At 36.8% G+C, this 21,740-nt stretch overlaps 3 protein-coding genes and 1 long non-coding RNA gene across 5 annotated transcripts; 2 read left to right on the forward strand and 2 right to left on the reverse strand.

Moving 5' to 3' along the window:
• Positions 1–2,450: 2,450 nt before the first annotated feature.
• LOC117625543 lies at positions 2,451–5,231 on the reverse strand. 2 transcript variants are annotated; one of them, XR_004585433.1, is made up of 5 exons: positions 4,965–5,231; positions 4,567–4,654; positions 3,672–3,773; positions 2,990–3,337; positions 2,451–2,885 (listed from the first exon to the last, which is right to left on the reverse strand). It is a non-coding gene; the product is annotated as an uncharacterized LOC117625543 (long non-coding RNA). The 2 variants fall into 2 exon arrangements; XR_004585432.1 differs by having other exon boundaries at positions 2,990–3,773; positions 4,965–5,230.
• Positions 5,232–6,779: 1,548 nt separating this feature from the next.
• LOC117626391 (autophagy-related protein 8C-like) lies at positions 6,780–8,360 on the reverse strand. Its single transcript, XM_034358068.1, has 7 exons — positions 8,283–8,360; positions 8,035–8,063; positions 7,894–7,958; positions 7,654–7,804; positions 7,511–7,563; positions 7,165–7,274; positions 6,780–7,027 (listed from the first exon to the last, which is right to left on the reverse strand). The coding sequence occupies exons 1-7, from the start codon at positions 8,320–8,322 to the stop codon at positions 6,909–6,911; spliced, it is 567 nt and encodes a 188-aa protein (XP_034213959.1). The 5' UTR covers positions 8,323–8,360; the 3' UTR covers positions 6,780–6,908.
• Positions 8,361–9,101: 741 nt separating this feature from the next.
• LOC117624196 (late embryogenesis abundant protein 1) lies at positions 9,102–10,021 on the forward strand. The gene is made up of 2 exons (XM_034355339.1): positions 9,102–9,239; positions 9,341–10,021. Exons 1-2 carry the CDS (start codon positions 9,111–9,113, stop codon positions 10,019–10,021), a joined length of 810 nt encoding a protein of 269 aa, XP_034211230.1. The 5' UTR covers positions 9,102–9,110.
• A 3,301-nt stretch (positions 10,022–13,322) lies between these two features.
• LOC117625711 (dof zinc finger protein DOF1.4-like) lies at positions 13,323–15,596 on the forward strand. Its single transcript, XM_034357246.1, has 2 exons — positions 13,323–13,904; positions 14,105–15,596. Exon 2 carries the CDS (start codon positions 14,371–14,373, stop codon positions 15,250–15,252), a length of 882 nt encoding a protein of 293 aa, XP_034213137.1. The 5' UTR covers positions 13,323–13,904; positions 14,105–14,370; the 3' UTR covers positions 15,253–15,596.
• Positions 15,597–21,740: the final 6,144 nt, after the last annotated feature.

The raw sequence follows: 21,740 nt of genomic DNA on the forward strand, positions 1-21,740 counted from the left end.
ACCAACGATCAAGATGTGTAACAGAATCCCGCCTGTTTATAAACCACCTCTGGCTCTGACTTCAGGCGCCAAACCAAGAGCCATTTAACGAACTAAACAGTCGATTTTTCCCATTACACCGTAGAGTTGTAACTTCTTTCTCCACCACCTTCAGAGAATCTAAAATCAAGTATCGATTTCTTTTCAAGGGTTGATAGTTTTCTTGGTAAGAATTACCATGGAAAACGACAACAATTCTGATATGACAGAAGAAAGTGGAGTCACGAATCAAGATTCTATCAGTCTTCCGCTTGAAGCTCTTCAAGCGATATCAGACTTGAACAAATCAACCATGGAAGATGAGGGAAGCATATTGATCATGTCTGAAGAAATTGTGGGTCGTGACCACCGTACTGGATTGGAGGGTGAAGCAGAGCAAGAAGAAAGTCCAAATGTAAGCTGGGTGTTGCTGGGTAGGAGTGAAGAAGAAGTTGATGTGAACTCAAAGTCCCTCAATCCTTCTGAAATTGCTGAAAAAGAACACGCTGATTCACAATTTTGGTTTATAGGCAGAAAGAAGGCAACTTCGGTTTTGAGTGTTCTGAAATTGGTAAATTCAATGTCCCTCAATCCTCATCTTGATTCTGATATTTCTGATTCTGAAGGAGTTAAAAAAGATTTGGATTTTGAGTTTATAATCAGAAAATATGAAAAGCAGATGGTGGGTTTGGATCATCATAATGTGAAATCAGTGTTCTTTAATGACAAAATGGTGGGTTCGGATGAGATTTTGGGTTCTTTGTCGGTGTGTGGAAAAGAAAAGACTGATCAACAAGACCTCAATAATCTTGTTCCTGAATTTGCAGAGAAAGAAAACATTGGTTTTGGTTCAGGGTCGAGTTCATGTCGTAGTGAAGGGGTTGAAGCTTTTGAGTTTATAATCAAAAGAAAAGATGTCATGAGAGCACATCATCTTGAACTGGAGGGTATTGGCCTGAAGAAAGAGGTTGCAACCCGTGGCATTCCATTCTGGTATGTTATACTTAAAGAGCATTTGTAAATTGCAACATATTTAGCTTGCTAATGGCTCTTTTACAGTCATTATACGTACATTGTAATGATGGATGAGTTAATTTGTTTGCAGTCATTATTATTTTCCATTGGTTTCGTGGATAACCTGCTACTTAAGTCATAGTTAATTATTAATTTAATTTAATGTAGGCATGTGAATCATGAAATTAAGAGGAGTTGGAGCGTGAAGATATGGAGGGCATCATTGAACGGCATCACTGAAGGTGAAGATATGGATGTAGATGACCCTGACGCTACTGAAAGTGACAGTGACGATGACAGGGATTTTGGTGACTACATTGGAAATGAAAGAGAAGATGATGGGGATGAAGGAGGAGTTGATGGTCAGAGCAAAAAGGTGCCAGTTATTAGGCTATATCAGGAAGAAGAATACATCTGTGGGAAACTAACGATCAATGATTACCATAACGCACATCAGTTGGAAGAGGCAGTTTACAATCTCGTTCTGGAAACAAGGGCAATATTTCGCCAGCGATACCTCACGCCATTGACCACCGAGTATATCCTGAGGTATCGAAGAAAGAATAGTCCACAAAATTGGACAGACCTTGCTATATTTGAAATGGACTGGGAGGAAGTTGCTGCGCGCCTATTTGTAGTTAATGCCATAGATAACACTGAAGATCATTTAAACCATTACTATCTACCGGTGTTTAGGAGGTCAGTTGACGGAGCATCCCAAAAAATTGGGGATTTGTACCCTTGGGACTATAGGGATGCAGAGGAGTTGGAGCGTGCTAGTAAACATGTCCTCAGCAAACATGGTGTTTTAGATATAATGGAGTACAGTTTCCAGTATTATGGAGAAGGGAATGAAGAACTCCACATTTTTGAATTGGATTGGCAGCAGGTTCTTCAACTTGACCTCCTATCAAGTGTGTACGCCACACATAACGTTCCAAGGGAAGGAGATGGAGATGATGGTGTGTAATGCTTATGGTAGGCTAGTGCCATCTCTAATCATCCTGTGGTGTGAAGGTAGGACTTGTGTTTCATTGAAATGCCTCATGTGGAGGAATTAAAATACATGTAAAGTGATGTACTGGTGCTTAATGTGCTCACTATTGGTGCAAAGATGATGTGTTTTTCAGCGTAGTGGTGGCCTCTTGTTTATTTCCAATATGCAGTTCATTCCACATTATCTCTAAACCAGTCAATTAACAAGTAATCCCAAAGTTCATTTTAGACACATTTTCTTTATATATATAATCATGAAAGCCTTTTGTACAATTTCCATACTCGTTTTGCAAAGAAAATAATGTTATCTCCATTTAGCCATGGGGCAGAACGGGTACATAATCCGATTTCGTATTTGGGTCAGGGTCAGTGTAATATTCAGCCTTCAATTCAAGGAGAGATTATTCAAAGTTGCCACTCTATTAGAGAATGAGTCGTTGTCCTTCATGGCTTATTTGCAACATAAGCAAAAGCTTTGTGGCTTATTATGTGATATTAACCCCTGCTCTCTGTTTTGAGGCTTTGAGCTGACGCATTCACATGCACATTGCAATGCAAGTGTGGTCTCCAACACCAACAACAGGGTAAGCAATTTACAGCTTAAATTTGGAAGGGTTGCCAGTGTGCAGCATGTCAATTCATACTTGCTTACCAAAAAAATAATAAAGATAGCTTAAATTTATAATACCGTTCACAAGATCCAGCACACATGAAAAAGGGATCCAGGACTTATTATATCTACTATTATGTAACTTGGAGGGAGCACAAATTATCTGAGTCCAATCGTAAGATTTCTGTTACTTCACTTAGCCTTTGGTAATGCCACATATATTGCTTGTAAGTTTAGGAAAATTCCCCTGAAAAGGCCAGCCAGTTTGTTAATGAATCGGGATAAGATATCAGGAACCAAAAAACATGATGTATATTATAGAGAAAAGGAGAGTAATCTTATAGCTTGTACCAGCCAAAAGCGACCAAGCTGTGGAAGACGACGCGGAGATGGAGTGGCACATACTGGTGATTTATCCAACCCAGAACAGGCCAGAACTGCATTTTCATTCATCAAGGTTTAAAATGTGTTATGTTTCCTGGTAATGTGTTGGTATAAAAAAATACAATGGAGACAGAATTATACCGTCCACAATATGTATTGCACTGACGGGCAGTACTTCTTAATTTTATTCTTCACATGCATCTAGGGTCTTCCTGTGTTTCACACAATAAGCAGCAAAGTCCACATGCTAACATGCCTCTTTCAGGCTGACTATCTTTGAAACTTTCAGAGTTGTTTGACTAATAACATTATAATCTGATATACAAATCGTGCAACGCTTAGATCTTAATCAAATTTAAGGGCTGATAGGAACTACTGCATTTCTCACATGCCAACATGTCAAACATAAACAATTGATCACAAGTTTTGACATATTATATACTTGCCTTCCACAACCAAGACATAGTAATTTGATTTGGAATTTTAGAACGACCAATGAATTCTTCTTTATGAGCACAACCTTTTTGGTTTAAGAAGAGGAAGAGATCAGAAGTTATGGCACTTAAATAACGATGGCTATAATTAATATGAGTGTAGGATAGATTTCTCAACAAAAACCAGAGCGTGAAGGAAAGTAGAGTAGCCTTACCTTCTTGGCTACTGTTTTTGACTCCTTCTTCCCCTTGAAAATCTTATCAAGTAATAAATGCAGGAAATGCCCAAATGGTACAAGATAAACAGCTCCAAAAAGCTGCATGCAGAAATGCAAGGTTATAATGGAAAACACATGTAATATTACTTGTACACATCAAAATTGACACATTATATTAGCAATAGACAATTGTGCTTATAGCAAAAATTATAAAGTCTTTTTTCTTTCAGCACATTAATACTTTTAGGGCCAAGCTAATAGAGTCCTGAAGATCTACCCAAACTTCTTACAGAATATTCTCACAAAAACGAAAACGTACAAATCACCCAATAATGATTGTAATTATGATGCATAATGAGTTTTAGTCATCATCCCTGACAACAATGCTGTATATTTTGCATTTTATCATGTTACTGGAATATTTTATGTTTGCTACACTAGTTTGTAAAAGGGGTTCGTGATATTATCTTCTTTAACTGCATGCCTTAATCCAAAAACCCAGGTCAAGGGTGTGATATGCAGGGTGAGGTTATAGGCATCCACTTAATTGAAATGCACTGCAGTGTAATCATGTGCATATGTGTTATGTTGGTCTTTCAGACCAAATCTAGCTGAGAACGTATTCTAATTAAGGTCCAACAACGGCTATGAGTTTAGGCAAATGAAATGTGTGTGTGTGTGTGTGTGACAATGATCTAACAGAAAGAGCATCAGTAAGCTACAGTTGGGAATTGGGATTTTTCCATTCATTTAGCTCAACTGCTTAGTACCCAATTATACAGAATAGAAGAAAGGAAAACACAGTTGAGAGCGCACACATACACAAATCAAATATACAAAATCTTCTGTGTAGTTGGAAAACCAATAAATCAAAATAAAATGGGGACCTTACCACTTCGAGAAGCAGACTTCTTAACTGACGTTTCTGAATCCCGGTGAGCTTCCGAGACACTATGTCACTGATCGCTGACAAAACCCCACTGTAATTGCCAGTTGGAATAAGAAAAGAAGGTATCACCAAAAATTCCCAATTAACAGCATTTGATGGCTAGGACCTCAGAGTAACTAAATTATCACAAGCACATGTCATAATTGAGTTTAAAAGATAATATCTTTGAAAACCCAGATGAGAAACACCTGAACTTTCAGAAATTCTATTCTTTTTTGGCTTCCTCTTCTGGAACTAAGCAGGGGTTTAAACGGAAAACAGAGGAAATCAAGGTAAACCCTTTACAAAATTGGACTGAACCAAACAACCCAAGTGAGATTAAGAGAGACATGGGATTTAACCTTAGTTCTGAGACGATGATGCTGATGCTGATGCTGAAGCAAGTACTGCTGCAACCCCTTCTTTGCAATCGAACCCATGCTTTCCTTGTTACAACAAAGTCTTCCAATGGCAACTCTTGAGAGGAACTAAAACTGTTTGCGTTTTTCAGTTTATTGTTTGGAGTGAAATATCTGAGGCATTTAACTGTTAAACTCAAGACCGCGAGTCCGAGGCGTTTGTATTGTAATTTCTAATTTGTATGGTCTTGCATTGAAGCCTTCCCCCAAGCTTAATGTAGACTGAAGTTTTGTTTTGAATTTCATATGCAGAGTAGAGAGACTATGGGTCGTGTCATATTAGTATCATACGGTTTAGGGTTTAAATGTCATGAATGCTCAAATTTGACTCGTTTAACAAATGTGTCGTGTTGAGTTGACTCGTTAATTTTTTTGGTGGGTTTTGAGTCGTATATCAAATTGACCCGTTAAGTAGTAGTAACTGGTAACTAGTGAGGTAAAAATGTAAACAAAACAAGAAGTACATAAAAAGATGACTATTCAAAGAATTTTGATAATTTAATTAAGTAATTATTTTTTAAAATTTTTTTATACAGGTTTCGAGTCATGTCACCCCTAATAGAGACCTATACAACTTACAACAAGACATCACATATATGTATAATATCACCTCTTTTACTTCCCACTCGCTCTACTGCCACCTAATATTAGAACGAAGATACTCATTCCTTTTATGTTGCTTAAATTCTGAACTTTTAAATTAATTATAGATACAATTTAATGTAATATTAATGTAGACGTGGCAAATTACCATTGGTACTGGTCGGGATGTCAGTCTATCAGCAATTGGATGGGTAAGGATAGCTTTACAAAAATTTTGAAGCACTGCTGAAAAAACAAATTTTGAAGCAATTAGGAGGAGTTGAATTGAAGAGGAGTTGGATTGAGAAGAGTTAGATTTTTATTGAAGTTATTTACTAAATCATATGGAATTGGGGGTAAGAGTGTACTAATTCCTTATAAGTTGTTTACTAAAAGGTTAAATACTTTTTCGATTACTGAGTTTTACATGAAAAATCAATTTGTTCACTGAGTGAAAAATTTAGCCAAATTATTCACCATGTTTTTCAATATTTACAATTAATAGACTTTTTGTTATCTTCAGTTAAGTGCATTTTTTTTTAATAATTATTTTTAGGAAGCACATTCAGTCTTCTTCCTCTAACTCAACAAGTTAGAGTCTATTGCTATTAGGGTTTAACAAATTTTGGGAAACACAATGACTAATTTGACTAAAAAAAATTTCTCAATGACCAAATTGAATTATCGTGAAAAACCCAGTGACCAAAATGGTATTTAACCATTAACTAAATTCATATGAATTGGAATTGAAACCAATTTGATTACTAAAATGCCCTTGTTGTTGGATTAAAATAGATGATAATTTTGATAATTTTAAAATTGTGTGAATATATAATGGGTAAAAAAAGATGGATTCATAATGGGTTAATTCTCTAGGAATTAGAATACCAATTCCCACTTGAGAGTCCAATTCCTCCAAAATAGGGAATTGAATTCCTGCTTTTGTGTGGATCTCACACACATTTTGACTCATGCATGTGAAATAAATACATGAGTATCCGACTCATGCATGTGAAATAAACACATGAGTATCCGGGTTTTGTGCTGATAACCCTAGAGAGTAAAGAGGGAGGGGCATGGAGAGAAAAGGGTATCGTACGCTTGAGTCGTGACCATGTAAAACTCAATATTCAATCATCATATACCATCCTAAAGGACGGTATGTAGGGAGCAAAAACATACACTCATTTACTAATTAGTGTCCATTAAACGTAAAAGATAACTAGAAAGTCACTAAAATATTTCAACTCCATGCATTTCTTTCAGTAGTCCCATCCAGCAGATTACCATGCATTATGAGGTCACCTATGAAGATAACTTGAGCTCTTCAAACAATCCACTCAAATGATCATTCCCACTGTAAATCACGTGAAGATATCCATCGCTATCCTTATTTTCCTCATCGATTGCAGACATCAAGACACCTGTAAGTGAACATTGGAAGAATTATCATAACTGCAACTTTGGGAGTAACACACACACACATATATATATATATATATATATATATATATATATATATATATATAGCGCAAACCAAAAAAATTGATTTGCAGCTCACCAGTGGGAGGTTGAGTAGTGTTCTTGAAAAAGACAAACATGGGCTTTCTGCTATAACCCCGTAAAAACTGAACAAATTTTCTAAGAAGCATATCAGAAGGGATAAGGAATCTGCATCCAGAAAAAATGGGCAGTCACTAATAGCTTTTGGTACAACTGCCAACTCCAAATGAACAATACATATGACACTTAAAAATACAATACTTAAACAATAAAAGCATCATAACTATTTGGTTTTTCCCTGACAGATTTTGAACATATAAATATATCGAAAAGCATAAAAGAAAAGCGAACAATCACAGCAATACAAATCAAGATAATAAAAAACGAGGGAGTCGGCAACTAACTTCTTCATGTTAATGTCCGGAATGTCACTCCCTGCATCCTTCTCTACACTCACCTGCATTGCATGCATGGAGGCTCAAATTAGAATTTAGAACAAAGCATATGAATGCCAAGGAGGAAGTAAACATATTGGTGAAATTCGTACAGGTATACAAAGTGGATACTTCTCCCTCAAATCGGCACCTTCCAAACTTTTTTTTCCGTTCCTCCTCCAGCCTCTATTCCAATTGTCTAAGCAAGCAATGGCCCATATGCAATACTTTCGTTTTCTGCTTTTTTTGGCTAACGGAACATTTCTGAACATATATCAAACGCATAAATTAAAATGAATAATTTAATTGTACAAAGCAAGATAATCAAAGCACAAAGGGAACTAGCAACATACTTCTTCTCGTCACTGTCAGTGCCATCAAATTCACTCCCTGTCCCTACAGCATTCTCCACTCTCACCTGCTTAAAGCTCCACTGATCAATGCCTGCCTAGGAAGGAAGTACACATATATATATGATTCAGAGAAATTCTTACCGGCTTCTTCTCTTCAGCTTGCCTACTTTCTAAAGTATTACAGTCCATAACCATCAGTCACAAAAAAGAAAACATAAAAGTTAGACAAAAACTAATCATCCATTTAAAAGATAAACCATATTCATATTCAGTATCAACCCTGCATCCATGATTCCATGAAAATTTTAAATTACCTTAAACTACAGAGACCATCTTATCACAAAGAAGAAGAAAAACTACACCACTGTAAAAAAAAAAGAGAAACAAACCCTGAGAACAATCATTCCTGGAAGAGCATTCTTCTGCCATGGCGAAATTACAACAACCGACTGTTCTCTGTGATAGGATAGGACCCAGCTCTATCTCAACCTTAACTCTATCCTTGAACAGAAAACCAATCTTGATATTATTCTAACAAATCCAAAATAAAAGCCGTCTTGCTTTGCACAACTAATTAATCAGTATTTATACTGACTTGCATATTAGACTTAGTTAAGGACTTTAAACCAACTCACCTAATAATTCTCCACTAATACCTGCCAACGGGGCCCATTGAAAAGGGCCTTGAAAAAAACCAATACATCTGGCGCAATGAAACACAACATCTAATAATGCTAAAAGGACTCTACCACTCTGGAAGATGTGATTTTCTTTTAATTATCCAAACCGTTATAAAGCAATGCACCATCAGCTCACTCTATAACTATAGAGTATTTCTTAAACTGAAGAGTATACTGTATATGTATGTACTTCTGAATTCTGATGTTATAAAAGAAAAGAAGAAGAAAAAATTGGATGAGTGAGAGGGTCGATGGATCTGTTGAGAAATAAATATTGAAAGAAAAGGGCTTTATCAATGGGATGAAAAATAATCTGCAGACTTCAGAAAAGTTTCCAGCTTCGTCAGGGAGGGCAACTAAGAATTAACACGTGTAACTATGGAAACCCCCCACCAATTGACTAGTACGCGTGTCGAGCAACAAGGCTGCCACCTTGCTCTCCCCACCTACAGCAGACAACCCAAGAAAGCGGTTATAATCAGAAACCAAAGTAGCAGAGCAACCAGAGCAATCAACAACAACATGGCAGTCAACTCCATGGCTAAGAATCTCATCTTCAACCTTTCAAAATCTTTTCCTCAAAGCCCTTCAGCACTGTCTCCCAGATATTCCTCCCGCAAAGTCTCAAGGGTCTGCTTCAATACCTCTGCCTCCAAATACTCGGAGGTAATAAATTAACTAAGCCATTAACACTAGTTTTCTTCTTGCATAATTTGATCCCTTCAGGGTTCAGTGGGCTTCGTATTGACTATGTTATTGAATTTCAGGGTCGAAATGCTCCGGAAGATCATAGGGATTCAAGGACAGACTGGGCCTACGATGACAAGAAGTGGAGGAACGAGGGGTCCGTCGACGCAAATAACAGAGGAAAAGATCCAGCGGAGGAAATGATAGACAGGACCAAGGACTATACCCATGAAACGAAGGAGAGGACAAAGAGCGCAGCGGAGGAGGCGAAAGAGGGAACAAACAGAGCAGCCAAGACAGCAGAGAGCGCCAAGGAGAAAGCAAAACAGTACGCCTACGAAACAAAGGAGAAGACGAAACACGTGGCGGGATCTGTAGCTGAGAAGGCCAAAGAGGGGACGTATAAGGTGGCGGAGACGGCGGCGAGCGCGAAGGAGAAGGCGAAGGAGATGAAGGAGAAAACAGAGGATGTGGCCGAAACGGTGGCGGATAAGGTGAAGGAGGGGACGAGCAAGGTGGCAGAGACGGCGAAGGACAAGTTGAAGGGGGAGTGGGGGGCGGCGAAGGAGACGGGGAAGAAGATTAAGGAGACTGTGGTGGGGAGTACTTCATCTGATTCTGATGATGAGGTGGAGGTGGTGCATGAGAAGGTTGTGGATGATTATGTGGAGGTTGTGGAAGTTTTGGATGAGAAGGGGAATGTTGTGGATGTTAGGAGGCGGATTCGCAAGCCTGAAGATGATGATGTGAAGAAATGTTGATGTGTTTGTGAGTCTGCTCAAACATGATAGAAGAAGATCATGTGTTTGACAGTTTCATTTTGAAGTGGTAATGGGGATGTTTAGGCAGCTTGCTGCTATCCGTTTGTAGTCTTTATTGGGGTCTCCCCGCCATATCAATGAAGGCAACCTTTCGATAAAATAAAAATATAGTAAGGCTTACATCCTTCAAATTCAATTTGCCCTACTTACAATCCTTTATTTTTGGTCCTATAAATAATACCTAATTTGTATAAGTGGGATTACTTTTTGTTCTTATAAATAATACCTAATTTGTATAAATGAAAACCCATAACTAGGATTCAACTCAACAAGTTACCTAACTAAATATAAAATATAATTTATTATACTTTTCATATTCCAAAAATATCTCCAACTAAGTTATTGTTGTATTTTGTATATTAATGTATGAATCAATATGACAATAGTTTTTAATTGAATTGTATATAATGACCGATTGTATATAATGACAAATGTTGAATTTGGAAAGATCTCCAAATGGTTGTAATGGACGTAGGAATTAATTTGGAAAATTTAAAAACAGTAAATTCAGATTTAGTGATCTGTTTTTTTAATAAAAATGTTTATGTTATTTTCTTTTTATGAGTTATACATGACTAATAATCTACTTTATAATTGTTAATGAATAATATTGTACATACTAATTACGTTGAAAAACTAATGTACCTATTACTTGTTTGTTTTATGAAAAATATAATTTACCTAGTATGAAAAGTGTACTTGTTTTTAATTTATAAAAAGTGTACATAATTATCTATTCCAATATACCTACATTATACGACATCCAATATACCTACATTAATTTTAATATTATTATATGTTTATATGTATTGCTATGTATACATATTATTTATGAACGAACATATATAATCTATATATATATAAAGTAAAAGGCAGAGAATGGTGAAACATTCAAAATACCAGAAATGATTTGGTTAATACAAATATTAAGAATTGAAATTATTAATTAAATGAGAATAATATGATAAATTCACACTTTTTCATATTTAAAAAAATTAAAATTAAAAGAAAATTCAGATAAATGATCTTATTTTTATGGAACACAACTACCCATTATTTTTTTTAATTCTAAAATAAATTTTAAATTTTAAAAAAAAATCATCTCGCATGCATGGGCGAAAACGCATGCAGAGAGGCTAGTATGTATTATGAGAATGTTTTGATTTGTTGAGTCCAAGCAACGCCATAACAATGGAAATGCTAGATATTAGGTACTGTTTAGGAAAAATCGTTGGATAACAAAAATGGCAGGGTTTTGTAAATAAGTAATAGGAAATGGGCATCTTTTATCCTTCATGGCATCCGTTTTCAAAATTGGGGGGACGTTTTCTATTTTGAAATGTGCTTCCCTTTTCTTTTCTTTTTTTTTGGTGGGAATGTTGCAACTCTCCTTGAGTTAATATAAAATGAAATTTTATTTATTTATTATTATTATAGTCATGTAGTATAACTTGTAATACGCATAGATGAATAATATGGTATGGTTATGATTATAATATGAATGTTTACAATGAACTACAAACGATATAGTTGATATCTGATTTTTTAAGGTATAATATCGGAGACAAAGATCTTAACACATAATTTGACAAGAATCTTACCACACGTCAAGAATTCGATTTGGATTATGTTGTAGGATTGCCAAATAAACAACACGGTGGAGATATTCGATGTGGACAATGTTGTAGGATTGCCGAGTAAACGACATAGTTGATATCGCCGAGTTTTAAAGGAAATGAGATTAGGATCCTACTACATAGTCAAAAATGGATTCGCACCTTGCCCTACTCAAGAACTGACCCGGACCATGGGGTAGGATTGCTCCCGGAAATGCTATGATTGTGGGAGGGTTCAGTCTCACTACTCAACAAGAGAGAGAAAATAATGATTGAATAGTTTGATTGATTGCTCCACCCAGGAACTTCTTGTGTTTGAGTTCGACTGTGAGAGAGGAGATGGAAACTCAAATCAATGAACTTGGGCCGAATTGATTTAATATCAATATTGTTGTGCATAATTGAGGGCCAGGGAGGGGACCTTGTAGAATTTAGATTTAGACAGGCAGGCCCAAAAGAATATTATATATATATATATATATAAAAAGAACCCCAAACCTTGAAAGAGTGGGCCCACTTTGACACCCATAAAGTGGAAGTGGAAGTGCAGGGAGCAGTTGTAACCCCCAACGGACGCCACGCCAGCATCATCACCATCTACAACTGGTCCATCTCTGTTTCTGCTAACTCCGCTTCTTCGGTTAAGTTGGTTTGGGGCACGTGCCACTCGTCTCCTTCACTCACTCTCATCCTAATTCCTAATCCAATTTACACTCTCACACTTCAATCCTAGTCTCAGCAAATGGGAATCTAACCAGTCAGCATCCACTTTCACATATAGCTCATTTGAATTGCCGGAATTGCCCCTCCTTAAACATGAACAAATGCTCCAATTGATAGATAATTAGCCGAATCTCTCACACATTAATAGGTAATTCATTTTCAAATAAATCATGTTGCGTTCAATATGCCTATTGCTTATATACGTTGACACACACATTCTTTAGTCAATGGCAAAAGGGAGATTCGAATATCAATGAACACATATTATTTGATTACTGACAAAAAATGTTTACTAATAAAAGAGAAATTCAAATATCATTGAACATTTTTTTAGCAACAACATAAGAAAAATTCAAATGTGAACGAGCACATGTTATTTAATCAACTACAAAAAAAAAAAAAAAAAAAAAAAAAAAGATTTGGATGTTAATGTGTAAAGGAAGATTCGAATTTCAAACTCTTGAATATAAATTATTAAATTAATTAAAATTAGACGTATTTTGATTGTCGTGTTTTTTCCTTAGGTGCACACGGGTTATTTTAGTGTCATCATACACACCTTCTTCAAATATTGTATGAGAGTCCTTTTATAATTTTTTTCTCGGATCGAATGTCATCATAAATTTGACACGCGCTGGACAAAATTGGTTTGCCGAAGAATGAGAAGGAACTTTGACTAATCCAATCCAATCTAACATGTGAGTAAGTAGACATAAAACAAGAGTTATAGAAAAGTCGGCATGAAAATGCTTGGAAGAACGGGGACACAATTGTCTTTCTGAGTAAATGATGTCACAGAGAAGAGAACGAAACCCACCAAACAGAAAATCAAAAAAGGAAAGAAAAAAAATTGTGAATAGAAGACTCAAGGAGCGAGTTATGAGTATGATTGTAGTAGGCAGACAGAGATGAAAGTGGAATGAAAGAGAAAAAAAATAGAGTAGTTGCTGCTGCTGAGGCCTGACAGGCACACACACAGCCAAAAAAAAACACAGGGACGACCACCAAGCCACCCTCCTGAGCCTGCTCTGACCCGCCGCCTCTGCTCTCTCTTATTCACCTGTCCAGCTTTGAGTGTGGTCCATCCCCTACCCTCCCCTCCCAATATATCTAAATTCAATAGCTAAAGCTCTCATCTTTCTTCAGTTCTAGAGACTTTTCTTTGTTTTATTTTGTTGGGTTTGGTTTTGCTTCTTGGGGGGCTCTGAATTGCAGCATATCTGAATGAAAAGGTAAAGGTTGAAGCTTGGTGTTCTGGGTTGTTGATATTATGATCAAACAAAAGCAATGGATTGGGAGGTTGTTACTTGCAGGTTTTTTGAGCTGCGTTTTTGAGTTAATGAATTAACACCAAGTCTGGTGGTATCTCTCTAGCTCCCACAGATTATTGAGACCTCTCCTATCTGGGTTTTGTGCTCATCCGACACCCCGTTTTCGATCCTCTGTTCAAATTACAGTAAAACAAAGAACAGACAAGAAAGCAGGTCAACAATCTAATCTCTTCACACCCTCTGACACCTTGTGTATAGAAGGAGCAAAAAAATCTTGTCGGATATTGTTCAATTCAGGGAGATATTGGGCCATCGGATTTTCATAATTTATTTTCCCATTTGGTTTCATGCTTATTACATTCATTGTGATTGATGAAATGAGTGAATGGCCTCTGGTTTTTTGTGGTGGGTAGGTAAGTTAGTGGGAACGAGAAAGAGGCATGTCTATGCACAAGGATAACGATCGCCCTTTGTTTTGCAGTGAGAGTCTTTAGATTCTCAAGGCTCAGCGAAACACGTTGAGCCTCTCATCTCACAATAACGCTCTAATTTAGCCTTCCCCTTCTAACCTGCGTGTTCCATAAAGCCGCACATCCCATCAAGCAAGAGCACAGCAGCAAAAGAAAGAAAAGTTTATAGGGAGATCATCATCAAACACCAGCTGGGGCTTGTTCAGAAGATGGATCAGCAAAATCCAGATCAGAGGTTGAAGCCAACTTTACAGACTGAGAACCAGCAGCAGCAGCAGCAAAACCAGCAGCCTCAGAAGTGTCCTCGCTGTGAGTCTCTGAACACCAAGTTTTGCTATTACAACAATTACAGCCTCTCTCAGCCGCGGTACTTCTGCAAGACTTGTAGAAGGTATTGGACCCAAGGCGGGACCCTCAGGAACGTCCCTGTCGGCGGAGGCTGCCGGAAGGGGAAGCGTCCCAAGACTAATTCTTCATCATCATCATCATCTCCCTCTCTGCAGCCACAGTCGCAGGCACAGGCACCACAACAAGACCAGCAAACAGTGAAAAACTTGTCCACAACAAGCCCAAGTTCTAATCTTGGGGCAATAGAGAGCACTGGTAATTTGGCTTCTCACCATCAGTACTATCCTGGTGGTACTGGGTATTTGTCATCTTATGCAGCAATTCAATCTCTGAATCAGTCACAGTCCTTCAACGTTGGGGGCCATGATCAACTGGGAGGAGGTGCATCCTCAAATATGAGCCTGCTGCAGGGGTTCAATGTTTCAGCTCCTTTTGGCCAATTTTATCAAGCTGGCAACACTAAGAGCAGCATGGTGGATCAAACGGCTCTGTATCCATCTGATCAAGAGGGCTTATTGATTCAACCAACCAGGCCTTCTGCTGCTAGTGACCATGACTGGCCTCATCAGAGCTTCAACATCAACAGATCATCTGCTAATGCTTCTTCTGCAGCTTCTGAAAGCGCTTTGTGGGCCACCACCACCTCTGGTAACATGAACACCAGCACCACCACCAGCGCTGGGCCTTCTCTGAACCCAAACCAGTGGCCTGATCTACCTGGATCATATGGCCCTCCTAATTGAGACTTTTCAAGCATGCATTTCTTGCAGCAGCTCCCTCAACCTCCAGAGACCGTACAGAATATGGCAATTAATCATCTATCTGCATATGGATGGATCTCATCTCAGCCCATGTTCAGTTCTCATTTCCCTGTACTGTGCTAAATTGGTTCATTTAACTTGGTGGTTTAAGTAGGTTATGTATAATCTTTGTTTTTCATGGAGCATAGATATATATATTTAGAGAGAATTTGGTGATGTGAGTTTTCATTGTAAATGAAAGGAGGAGCGTATAGCGGTCGTAATCATATATAGCCTTTTGTTTCCATGGGTTGGGTTGATCTATGATTAGGTTGTTTTATTTTGAACTTAAATTTCATCAAAAGTTAAATGAGTTAAATATGCTTTAATTGTAACTTTAATTGTTATTCCATTGCTTTAATCGTTTGCTTATTCATCTATACAATTTAGATAGTTCAAAGTGGTGGCTTTCTGAGCAATCTAAAAGTATGATGCATGGATAAGGGAAGCTTAGTTGAATGTGTAGAAAAGTTGATGAACCAAGATATATGGTTTGGTTAGGTTTGTTGCATGTGGTGGGTGACTGCACTGACTCTGCTACAAATGCTTTAAAATGAATCACTACTTGAGACCCAGAGTTCCAAATTGCTTTATGATTTATTGTCATCAGGGCGCTTTGGCAGGCTAACGGAAATAGCAAAACAAGGTTATTTCTGGCCTGTCAATCACGGTATGTCAAATGAAAAGCCTGCCTGCCTGCTACAGGCACTTTTTCTTGCTAGTGTGGAACGGAAATAGCAAAACAAGGTTATTTCTGGCCTGTCAATCACGGTATGTCAAATGAAAAAGTTTTACATAAGTGTTTCTCTATATAATATTAATCATTCTTATCAATAAACATATCATCCAAAAAACTGTTGGCTGCGAATGCAGGCATAGCTGTTGTAGATGTACAACAATATCGAATGGATGGTAGAAATTAATAGAAGAGGTAAAAAACCAAAAGCCTGCATGGCTGATCCCATTTGAAACAACACTTACACGTTCTATAGGCACAGTCCAGCAGTAGTGAATCTTACTATGCAAGGACCACTGGCTCTGGCTGGCACAGTTAATTAGCACTACGTTTAATTATTTAAAGATTAATTAATGAATAGATTGCAATGGGATTCTTGTACAATACATATACAGAGAATGGTGGGAGGGCGTGAAGGTGGTATATTGTGGTTTCCCAGTAAAGCAAATCTTTGGTCTGCCATAGAGAGATCTCTGTCGCACTACAAAAAGCAGTGTGAGACCTCTTGGGATGCAATATAAGCCGTACATATTATTACATTTGGATTTTCAGTTTTCATATGGTTGGCAAGTGATGATTTTCAATTTCTTGTGTTTAATGTTGATGCATCTTATTATGTGAAAAGTAATATCTGCAATGGTTATTTTAGTTAACTGAACAATTAATTGGTCTTAATTAACCAATAGAACCATCCATAGGTGCATATATGCATGCATTATTAAGCTTGTAATTGCTACCGTATTAGTTAGTGTTAGAGTGGTACCAGCAGCTAATCATGAATAATGGTGTGGTACCACTTAGTAATGAATGAATTATGTCAAAACAAAGCAGCACCTACATACAAAATAAATGGATGTAATAATATGCTCTTGTAATTGATCCATGGAATATAAATAATAAATAAAAAGATAAATAAATTGAATAAATGTTCCATTGAAATTTATCACTATCATCCTACCATAACTTACTTGTAACGAAGATAGCACTGTTTTGTTATTCTCGGCTAAAAACATAATGACACGTGAAAAAGTTATTCAACATATCATTATATTCTTGATCAAGAATAGCAAAAAGTATTATTTCCGTTGCATGATAGTTTCTCTCCAACTGCACATATCGGGGAAGGAAACAAAGTTGGAGAATCCAATCCCCATCTTTGGTTGCTTGTGCCCCAAGAGAGGTCTATAAATAATGGGAAATATTGGAGTGAAATTTCAACTCAAAATGTTTCACTTCAACTTGAACGGGGGTTGTTGGAGGTAAATATTGGAGCTTTGAGGATAAAGTATAATGAGTCTCTACATTAGTGGGGAACCTTCCCCATCTCTTTACATGCCTTTCTCTTGTTGAAGTCCTTTCAAAGCTTGAAAGCTCCCTTTGGTGGTGGTGACAAATGCATGGAGGAACAATCCAGTGTCTGGCTTTAGCACCACGTCTACATTTTCATGATTTTGATGTGTGGGGCCCTTCTCGTATTTCTTATATCTCTATAATATTGAAGCAAAATGCAGAAGTGGTGGGCCCACTTGGCCGAAGAGACAAAGACTCCTATATGGAAGAAGTGGACTTTCCATCAAATTCACATCCCATCGATGTGCGGCTCAAGCCTTCTCAATGCACCATCATTTGGTCAGCTTGCAGGAGACTTTGCAAAAGACCAAATTTAAAAGAATACCATGATTCCGTATATTATTCACCGTGTATATTATTTTAAAATTATTTAATTCGTGAGGAGCTAGATGAGAAGAAACTCTCATGTCCAGTTTTGTAGTAGAGATGGGTGGAATTGATAAACAACCATCAACTATAACCCCAAAAGAATCAGATTCTGTAAACAACACAGAGGAAGAATGAAAGGAATATCTTATCGAGGCAATCGTATTTGCTTCGGTAGATATGAAGAGAGAAATTTTTTAAAAGAAGTCAAAATGAAAAAAATTATTTTTATTATTTTTTGAATTTTTAAAAAATCTTTTATATTTATATGTCTTTTGTTTAAGAGTTAATAGGTTTTTCTGTCTTTTTTAAAAAAACTTTAACTTTTTTAAAAGTAAAATTTTTTTATAGCTAAAACCTAAATTTACTACAGGTCTTTCGGTTCTTTGGACAGTTTTGTGGACTTGGCCACTTGACCATATGATTTGAGATATTAAAGGGTGTCAATATACCCCAAATAGTATGTGAAACTAAATCATAAAAAGTTCATTTGTAATTAGGTTCTCAATCAAAACGGTTAGAGCAATGACTTTATAGCTTAAGTAATTAAAAATAGTTATTTATGTATTTGAGATTATGCGTTCAAATTAATATCGTATCCTTATTTCGAAAAATAAGAGAAATAATAGTTTTTTATTGTTGTTGTTGTCGTCTTCGTCTTAACAGGAGTTAAAGATCGAAAGACATCCGGGATTGTGTATAAGATGGGGTTGACTAGCAAGAAAGGAAGTTGTAAATTTCTTTTGTCTTGGCAACAACGGCACTAAAGGGGTTGCTTTGGAGCAAAGGCTTGACGCCATAATCAAAATTGTAAAGAGCGTCCACACCACACATGTTTCTTTTCTTTTTTTTGTTGTCTTGTAGTTTGGATTGAAGATAGCGTGGAGAAGGGGTACTTGAACCACTGCTCTACTGTGCTAGATATATGTATTTTGCACATTTGAACGTTATTATTGTGCAGACGTCATGTATTTTATACTATATTTTTGTGCTTTTTTGCATATTTACAATTACATTCGGAGGATAATAACGTACGAAAATCTGGATAAGGGAATATATATAGGTTGTGCTTGCGAAGGAGTTTGCCAAAATCAGTCATCACCAATCTAATTATTAATATCTCCACATGCAACTGCTCATGTCTGCACCTATGTTTCCTCGCATTGGTCAGCTTGTTGTCTTCTTGTTGGCTCCTTCAGTTGGCTGTCGTAAGAGGCTTGTGACAGAATGTTTAAAGAAAACATAATGTATTTGGTAGGGGAATTAGGAATGTACTTAAATTAGATTTATAAGATTACTTCAACTTCTTGTGTGTGTCTCTCTCTCTCTCTCTCTCTCTCTATATATATATATAATAATATTATTATTTAAAAACTAATGTACATATGATCTCCTCCTACTCGATCATTAAAAAATGCTGGCCTTGTTAATGTTAATAAAGTGGGAAGAGTACTTGTTTCAATCTTGTATGATTATGATGTCTGATCGTGAAGGTTGAAAAACAATGATGTTGAAGCTGAACTATTCAAAGGTCAACACACACAGAGACACGAGATATATATAAATGAAAACAATTAAGCTAGAATGAGGCAGCAGCAGGAGAGGGCCCCTGCATTCCAAAACAATTGGATTTGTTGGGCATAGGCACCACCACTGGACATCTGGACATGAACACTCACCCACTGGGCTAGTTGGTCATTGGGGGCCCTTACCTGAGTGAACACTAGAAAACACAACATATACATACAACTCTGTCTGGCACTGCATCATTAATATCTGAATATATTTCTGTTTGGACCAGAATTGGAAATAGGGCCGTTAAGGACTGTTGAAAGCTTTAATAAAGCGTTGGTTCAAATGCGATTTGAGCTTTGGAAACCTACTGAACTAAAAGGACCATGCTGAAACCTATTCTCAATGTCAACGCAAGATCAAAGCACTCGAGTTTACCAGCTTACTCACTAAAGAAGGACAAACAACATACTCATCTTCATCAAGCAAGTTGGAAAAACACATGACACAACTTTTCTTATAGAAAAAAGTTCAAACTCAATCAACAATTGATCTTATTGAACTCAAATAGATTTCTCTTGTATAAAGATTCCCAATTGACAACTTCTGAGATATCTTTTAATTTATTTGCTCTGCCAATACTTGGTATGAATAGAGAAATCTTTTGTTTCAAGTTGCATTTTCACTTATTTTAAGTTTATACATCGTTTGTTTATCATCATATATTTTACAAAATCCAAAATGGGCAGAATAACAGTATTTTTCTTATTAGAAAAGCTTGCCCGATTTGGGGTAAGCTAGCTTGATTTGGGATTTCTTGCCCGATTTACACCTTATTAATCAATCTTTCTATATCAGTGCACAAAATAGAATATTGAAATCCTTAAGTATACAAGGCATTAAAAAGAACCAATTTGAACCAACTTGAAGCACAATGTGGCTTGATTAGCAGTTAAAAGATTGAGCTTGAATCCGAAGCATTTCAAACTGCAAAACAGTTAAACATCTTTTTATTGGGCTTAACTAAGCTCTAATAGTGGCACGCCTATTCATCAAGATACTAAAAGATCACTCTAAGATTCCTTGCCTGGGCCTAAGAGCATTTCCACCGCAGACTCCAACTCGGGCAAAGGGAGGCCAAGGCCCAAGATGCAATTTCCAACGGTACAAAACAACCCAGGCAAGGCGGGCTCCACAAGTCCTGGCAAGTCTGAAGGCAAGAACATCCTGAGCTGTTGCCTTAGGGTTGTGACGTCATTGATGACCTCAACAACGAAAAAATTCTATAAAAAAAAAAAAACAGAATTCTTCTTTTTATTTTATTTTATTATTTTTATAAATAACTTGCCATATTCTTTGCTTCTCACACCAAAACTCTATACAAATTCCTCTCATCATATCTCATGTGAATAGTGGCTGCTTTTAGGTTACTATGGGAATGAGTGGAAAACCAACAAAAAAATTGCTAGGGCAAGCACTATTCATGTGAATAGTACCAACCCTTGCCTTCCCTTACTTTTTGCCATGACAAATAGATGGAAATGCTATAAGTAAGTTCTTACCTCAGCTTCATCCAACACACAAGGGCTACACTGCAAAGATACAATGCACCTGTCCATATAGGGTCAACAATTTCAATCAAAACTATTGATGGGATGAAGTCATATATATCTGAATATGTATGGCTTTTGTGTGGACACACACACATATATGGATTTGATTAGCAATATATAATATGGTCGTCTTTGATTTTGATTCTTGATATATTGGTTACATCATCAATATCAATGCATGCCCTCATCATGGAATTTCAATCCAGAAAACATATCACCACGCCATGTTGCTATCAGTTGGCTGCTTTTTTAAAATACATGGAGGCTCATAATTAATGAGGCTTCTTCATATTACCATTCTTGGAGCCAAGCCTTGATCGGGACCAGTAAAGTACTTATTTGCCTCAGCCAATATTGGGACCAGGACCAGAAGCACTTCCCACCACAGAAACCCACACTTTTTACCTCTTCCCATACAATCCTATCTTAATACAAGTTCAAAATCACAACTACATCATGCCTCATTTTAACTACTTCTATCAACTTGCCTACACTAAACCCGCGTACAAAGCTTGCAATAAGGACCCAAAAACACGCGTATAATTCAGGCAGAAATTTCATCCTAATTATAAGCACATTATTTATCTATCTACTCAAATCTCTAACATATCTCTTTATAGGGTTTTTGTGTAACGAGAAAGAACAATTGGCAACATAAAGTTTAGAGTTGGTCTACACAAAATCTAATTAATGAGGCCCTCCTCCCTCTTTTTTCATGATTTTGGTCTCATAGGATTTTTGAAGTCTAAAAGGGCAAAAAAATTTACATAAAACGAGTATAGCATTGTTTTGTCATTTCCGATCAATCACACTATACTAAATAAAAAAATTATCACTTGTAATATAACATGATT

Source organism: Prunus dulcis, chromosome 4 (genome assembly GCF_902201215.1).
Source record: "Prunus dulcis chromosome 4, ALMONDv2, whole genome shotgun sequence".
In the NCBI taxonomy this organism is placed as follows: domain Eukaryota; kingdom Viridiplantae; phylum Streptophyta; class Magnoliopsida; order Rosales; family Rosaceae; genus Prunus; species Prunus dulcis.

Excerpts from the sequence above, each read along its gene's own strand:
- LOC117626391 (XM_034358068.1), bottom strand. The coding sequence starts at position 8,322 with ATGGCAGAAGAATGCTCTTCCAGGAATGATTGTTCTCAGG. Across the intron at positions 8,064-8,282 it reads CAGGAATGATTGTTCTCAGG|AAAGTAGGCAAGCTGAAGAG; the intron begins GTTTGTTTCTCT and ends GTAATACTTTAG. Across the intron at positions 7,959-8,034 it reads AAGCTGAAGAGAAGAAGCCG|GTGAGAGTGGAGAATGCTGT; the intron begins GTAAGAATTTCT and ends AGCTTTAAGCAG.
- LOC117625711 (XM_034357246.1), top strand. The coding sequence starts at position 14,371 with ATGGATCAGCAAAATCCAGATCAGAGGTTGAAGCCAACTTTACAGACT.
- LOC117624196 (XM_034355339.1), top strand. The coding sequence starts at position 9,111 with ATGGCTAAGAATCTCATCTTCAACCTTTCAAAATCTTTTCCTCAAAGC. Across the intron at positions 9,240-9,340 it reads CTGCCTCCAAATACTCGGAG|GGTCGAAATGCTCCGGAAGA; the intron begins GTAATAAATTAA and ends ATTGAATTTCAG.